Source organism: Molothrus aeneus, chromosome 8 (genome assembly GCF_037042795.1).
Source record: "Molothrus aeneus isolate 106 chromosome 8, BPBGC_Maene_1.0, whole genome shotgun sequence".
NCBI classification, from domain to species: Eukaryota; Metazoa; Chordata; class Aves; order Passeriformes; family Icteridae; genus Molothrus; species Molothrus aeneus.
In genome coordinates, this window is record NC_089653.1 from 20046014 (window position 1) to 20052734 (window position 6721).

At 43.2% G+C, this 6721-nt stretch overlaps 1 protein-coding gene across 1 annotated transcript; it reads right to left on the reverse strand.

Annotated features, from left to right (window-relative positions):
* Nucleotides 1–892: 892 nt before the first annotated feature.
* Nucleotides 893–6420, reverse strand: SLC35G1 (solute carrier family 35 member G1). Its single transcript, XM_066555087.1, is given in 4 exon segments — nt 893–1652; nt 2141–2321; nt 6149–6381; nt 6383–6420. Coding segments are annotated over 4 exon segments (1212 nt in total).
* Between the last annotated feature and the right edge of the window lie 301 nt (nt 6421–6721).

Here is a 6721-nt window from a genome sequence, read left to right on the forward strand (position 1 = left end):
TATAGAAGGATCTGAAAAGGGTCATAAGCAGCATTAAATATAACCTATATTAAATACCTAAAAAATATAATCTTTTGCATAGAATAAAGAAAAGTGCAGCTACAGCGCAGCAGTCCCTACCAGAAGAAAGGGCTAATTTATGTGTGGTATAGAATTAACTGTTGTCTCTCATCACTGAGACTGCAGCAACTAAAGACATGTTTACAGGGAGAATCACTTGTGAAAAAAAATAGGTGATTAGGTTATTTCACTATGTCTGTGAAGTAAGTGCAAACACTTAAAATACTTTTTTTAAAAAAGCAAAGCTGATAGGTAATTTTCCCAAGTTAATTTTCTCTTGATATTACTTGGAAAAATGAAATCGCTTTTTTTTTTTTTAGAATCCAAATTAAATCCACATTTGGCATCTCTTTGTGCAAAATAATAATTAGAAAGCTTATAGAAGTACAAGTTTTATCTATTCTATAAAAGCTGGTTGTTTAAGGATTATCAACTCTTCATTCCCTTCCAACTTTTGTACTGCAATCCCTGTGGTAATCAAGCACAGAATATGATTAAGTCTGGGAGACTTATTTCCACTGCTCTGAAAAACAGAGTCTAAGTGGAGAGTCAGGAACTTTAGGAAAATAAATATTGTACACTTCTGAAAGGAAGCAACATCTTTGAAGTATCTCTCTACTGCCCATATTAGCACGCCTAAATATAAGAAAGTATATACCTCATCAGTTGCTAAAACATCTTCGATTTTAGTTAAAAAAAGTCAACTTATTTTACTGGATATAATTTGGTACTACAATTTGGTAAATGGGATATTTAAATAAATAAAAATAAATATTGTATTTATATATATTTCAAGATTGCTTGTTTCTGTAGTGAATTAGTATCTGTATTGTTAGATTTCCCTCTGTTTAGCTTTTTTCACACTGTGTCTCCACTTACGAATGGCAGTTCCGGAACTACTGGCTACTACACAAAGGGCACCACCCACAGTCCACCAAGTTGGTATATGATTGAGAAAAAGAACTTGTAAAATAAAAGCAAACACCACATCCATTGTTCTCATTATTGATACAGGTCCAGCTTTCTCTATCTGTAATGCTTTTGTGAGAAATATCTGACCCCCCAACCCTAACAAGCCTATTAATATTAGAAAAACCCTATCCCTGCCACAATGTGGTAAACGCCATTCATTCAAAACAAACAATGCTATAACACATCCAATTAATCCAATGACTGCATAATACCAAATTGACAAAAAATAATGCACAGACTTTCCCACCTTCCTTAGTATAACAATAGTTGAAGCTGCAGATAACGTGCTTGCAATCGCTGCTATGGTTCCTTTAAGGTGATCTGAGTAACTTCCTTCAATCCCTGTAACACGTGAGCCAAACAGAAATGGTGGTCTGGCAATAAGAATCACTCCAGTGACTGCAAAGAGAGTGAACAGAACATCCCAAAGGCTGTATTTCTCTTTGAGAAAGATCCATGCCAGCAATGACGTAAAAACAGGACTGGTAAAAGTTATAACAGTGGCATCAGCTAGCGGCATGACTTGGTAAGCGTAGTAGAGAAGAACCATTGCAGTAGAGCCAAGGAATCCTCGGAAGAAAAGAAAAATTCTTTTACCTTTTGGTCCCAAAAACCCTGTTCTGAAAAACAGAAATGTCACATTAATGTCACTACCTTGCTTATTTCACGACTAACATCCAAACATATTTAAGTATGGTATATACCTTTCTAGACAAGGGAGTTTAATACCCAAATATTCTTAACTGTCTGATCACAGACCAGTTTATTTCCATCATGACCCCCAATCACATTCAGAGTCCAGAACCTGTTCTTCTAGTGAATAATTTTTCACTTGCAAAATAACCCAATAGTATCTACAAATATCTTCTGTTTTTTTTAAGATCACCCCTTTGTGGAAATCAAATCACTTGGTAGAAGCCTCTACCATTCAGGGAGTCAAAGATTTTCAGTTTCATATTAAGAAACAATCAACTAATCTAAAATAATGCAGTTATGCAACTGATGTCCAAACGAAAATAACACTGCATTGCAATCATATTTAAGTGAGTGATAATTCTAGATCTAGTTTTAAGAAATAACTTGAAATTTAAACATTTTTTACACTTACTTGTAGTATATTAAACCAGGAAGAACAAATGCCATTTGGAAAACACATCGAAATGCACTCACTTCCACTGAATGTACATCTTCTATTTTTTTAAGAAATAAAGAGGCCACTGAGAAAAGGAAGGCAGACAGTATGGTATAAAACAGACCAAGTCCTGGGCACGCAGCTTTCTTCTTTACCCCTGCAACAGATAAAACTACAGTTAATAAGGATCTATTAGAAGACTTTTCTGATCAGACAGCTCTGCACACTGCAGTGCTCCACGTATCTGCAGTGATTTTTGTGATGGAGAACAGGGGAACCAAAGAAACAAACACAAATATTACATGTATTTACCAAATCTACCATGAAAACACTTTTCACTGACCATCATGGGTTTTCTTTTTTTCTTAAAACAGGGTGTAAGAGATGAACTCTAACACCTGGGATACAAAACACTGCAGTTCTACACGAGATAGTAGACTTAACTTCTTGTAGATATCAGACTAGTACAGGTGATTTACTATAGGGACTAGTCACAATTCTGCCCAGGAACCAACAAATGTAACTGACTACAAAACAGTCCATGGTCAGATTCTGAAACTATTATCTTGGGAATCAGCTGCTTAGTTAACTAAGGTTCCTAAGCAAAAATGAATTTCCTTTCTCACAAATACACAATATAAAATCTCTGTACAGAAGTTCATTTTTATCATACCTCATGTTCATTTTGCAACTAAATCACCCTAAATTTGACCAAGACCGATAACATTTTTATCTCACTGTAAGAATCCAAATATTTTCTTCAAATAGGCATCAAATACAGATTTTAAGCAGAATAAATTTAAGTAACTAATGTTAGAACATCAAAGGCCTGATATTTGTCATAATTCCATGAAGACCTTAGTCTATGCTTATTTATCAGACTTCCCCTTCCTGAAAGTTTCCCAAGTCTAATGTTTCTATTCAAGTTTCCTCATTGCCTCAGGCTCTCTTCAACAACACACTCTTCCTCGTTCCACTCATTTTCTCCACACTGATTAAAAAAAAAAAAAAGCAAGCAAGGAGAGGGAGAACTGTGAGACAGAGAACTGTGTTGAAGTCAGCAGCAGCAATCTCCAAAGAAATCAGCCTTTTTTGTTATTGCTTTGTTGCATAAAAGGAACAGTATTTCCACTGAACCTAGAGGTGAACACCAAGGAAAACAGAGCCCATTTAAAAATTTGAGTGGGATGTCACCTCACTATCTCTTTCTTTTTTCTCTACCTGCATAAAATACTGGGAGCTACCTTTTCTTCTGCAACTCCCTCTAAAGATAGGAGCAAGAACTCCATGTCCCAGAAGCAGGCAGAAGCAGTGTTTTGATAAAAGGATGCCTCATCTCACATTAGTGTGGCAGCCTGTGAGCCTTATGGATGCTCTAAAACACCATCAGCTGGGTACTGCTGTGAGTTGCTTAGCAACTAAGTATGGTTTTGAGAGGTTTTTTTTTTAAATTAACAAAACTTGTCACAAACCATTTTGATCCTCCTTGAGATCAGCACTCAAGGCTGAGAAAGTGCATCTTACTTACTGCCTAGAAGGGAAGACTTGCAGGCAGGAGTCCTAGGGACCCAGGCTTTACAACAGCAACTACAACCTGAAGTAGGCAAAAGGTTTGTTTCTCAAGGAATCCTGCCACACTGCAGCTGAGAGTTACAGCTTCTACTTGAAATATTTCTGTTTAGCAACAGCCTCTTACATAAAACTGACTATAAAAACTACCACAAACCAACACTGGACCAGGACACCTACCAACTATGAAACAAAGTGTTTAAAAAGTGTTCGTGAACTACGTAATGCCTTAATCCACACAGTCACATAACAGAACTTCAAAATTAACAGTCTCTAATATTGAAACAAAAGGAATCAGACTGGCTTATAACTGAAATGGGAAATCCAAACCCAGGCTGGCTTATGGATGAACACAGCACAAACATAACTATTAACTTTTATCTCAGGCATGATAGCTTCTCTGATTATTACAGAATGAAGCCAACCTAAATAAAGGAAGCGCTGAAACGGAAAACCAATCAAATTAAAGCAAAATATACTGAAAGGATCTTATATCCAGAACTAAACTTTGGATTGTAAGGAACAAACAAAAATCAGAAGGAACTAATTTCTGTAAGCTACCCAATAGCACAAGCCTATCAAAAACAGAATCTTCAGAATCTTGTAATACTAGAATTTAAACTATCAACATCTTGAATTGCCAAAGCATGTACTTAGTACAATAATAAAGTGGTTTATTTCATTTTAAAAATAAAATGGTCCAAGTTCTTCCACCAAAAACAAGAACTGCAGTTCTGAAGAGTACTTATTTCAAAGTAAGTTTTAGAGAGAAGTTACATTAAGATAACATTCCCACCCCACAAAATATTAAGCCTCAAAATACCAGCCTAACACCACCAAAACAGTCAAGCACTCATGCTTTTTTCAAAGAATGTAGCAGCCTGAAAATCAAAAGATTTCAAGCAGTACCCAACTCCTCTTTTGAGTGGCTACAGATTTAATTTTCCAGTTTTATTTCCTGGCCATCTCCATACATAATGCTTTCAAACAATCTTCCACTTCTGTTTTAAGTCATAGGTAAATGGCTCCCACTGCGACCTGTTTTAGTTGTAAATTCTAATTGAGTTTTTAATGCTGTACTTTGTTGCAAACAGTTTTATACCTGCAAAATGCATGCAATGAAAAAAAACACACGTCTCACATACAAGCATCTCAAGAATAGCAGGAGAGGCAGAAGAGTACTGGCTGTGGGAAAGACAGTCAGTGAGAAGATGATTGTCCTAGACCTTCAGGAAAGGCAGAAGATTCCCCACGTTATAAAAAGCAGAAGAGCTCTCTTTGACTTCTGTAAAGTGCCAGGAGCACAACAGCATGCACTGGAACTAATCATGGTCATGCAGACAAGATCTAGCGGTGATTCATAGCCTTCAGTCATCAACTCGGTCAACAATTTTGTGAGGCAGACAACCCAAAACTGAAGTACTCTTTCTGGTTAATTAATCAAAGTTTCTCAGGATTTCAAACACTGGGGTTTTTTCCCCAAGCTTTGCTTTGTAAGTGACACTAATGTGAATTTCACTGATGAAGGACTCTGGCCTCTCCACAGCTTACCAACAAATCTATTTTCTGCTGGAAAGTCAATTACAGTCATTTTAATGACAAACACATTTTCAGTGAAATTGTTTTAAAAAAAGTACTCCAGATAACTTCAGAAATTATTTTAAGATGGCATTTATGTTTTAAGAGAACTCCACTTTAAACCTACATGTTACATATTTCCCAATACGTTTGTGGCTTTATCAATTTGTGGCTTATCAGGAAGTCAGAGTCCCAAGTCCCTGGACCAACTAAAGCGCGCTCTCAAACGCATTTATAGTGTCAGAGGTTCACATAGGCAGAAGGCACTTCTATTTACCCAAACCTGTCAAGTCTTTAAAACTTTAAAACAGGAAGTACTGTTTTCCCGAGGAATAATCGCTCCCGAGGTTCTCACAGAGGCGACAGAGCCGCCCGGCCCTGGGGGTGAGCGGTGCCGGCGCTGTGCCCGCTCCCGGGGCGGGGGGCACCGGGCACCCGGCCCGAGCCGCGCCCGGCGCACAGGCACAGGGCACCGGGGCACGGAGCAGGACGTGCTGCCGGCGCGCCGATTCCCTCACCGGGGCCAGCCTGTCCACTCAAGAGGACGGGAGGACGAGGGCGAGGCCGAACCCGCTCGCAGGTGAGCCGCGGGTACCAGGTGCCGCCGCCGGGGACGGCTCGGAAGCGGCGAGGCGGCTCCTGCCGCCGGCGGGGCGGGCACCGATGCCCGGGCGCCCTCTGCAGCCGCCCGAGGCCGCTCCCCGCCCCGCCGCCACGTGCGGACGGCCCGATGCCCTCGGGCCGCTTCTTCATCCCCCGCGGCCCGGCAATGTCACCCCGAGAGCGGGCAGTCCAGCCGGGACGACGCTGCCCCCCTGCCCGACTCTCTCTCCTCACCAGGTGCCTCGCAGCAGAACGGCCACGACATGCCCGAGCAGCAGCCACAAGCGCGGCGCTCCTCGGCACCCGCCGCCTCGACGCCGGGCGCCGGGCACGGCTGCACCGCACCCGGCCCGTCCTCCCGGCCCGGCGGCACCTCAGGCTCCTGCCCGGCCGCTGCCGGAGCAGCGTCGCCCTCTCCGCCCTGACACGGCACCATGAGGTCGCGGAGCTGCCACGATGCTCCCGGCGCCTCCTCGGCTGCCGGCGACACCTGCCCTCCTGCGCATGCGGTGCGGCCGCCCAGCGCCGCCCGCCGCCTTCCCCCGCCCGCCCGCCCGCAGCGCCGAGCACCCGCGGGGGAGGCTGCACCGGGTCCCGGCTCCGCCACCCCCCGCCAGGCCCCGCCTGGAACCGCCCGGGCGGCCCGTCCCTCCCGCGGCCGCTACCTGCCTGCGAGCCCGGCGGCGGCGGAGGGCCCCTGCCGGGACAGGAGGCAGCGCCCTGCCGCTTCCTTCCTGGCGTCCCCCGGAGAGACACCCGGCGAGGGCAGCGGCAGCGGTGCCGGGGAGCAGCGAGGCCGTGGTGCCT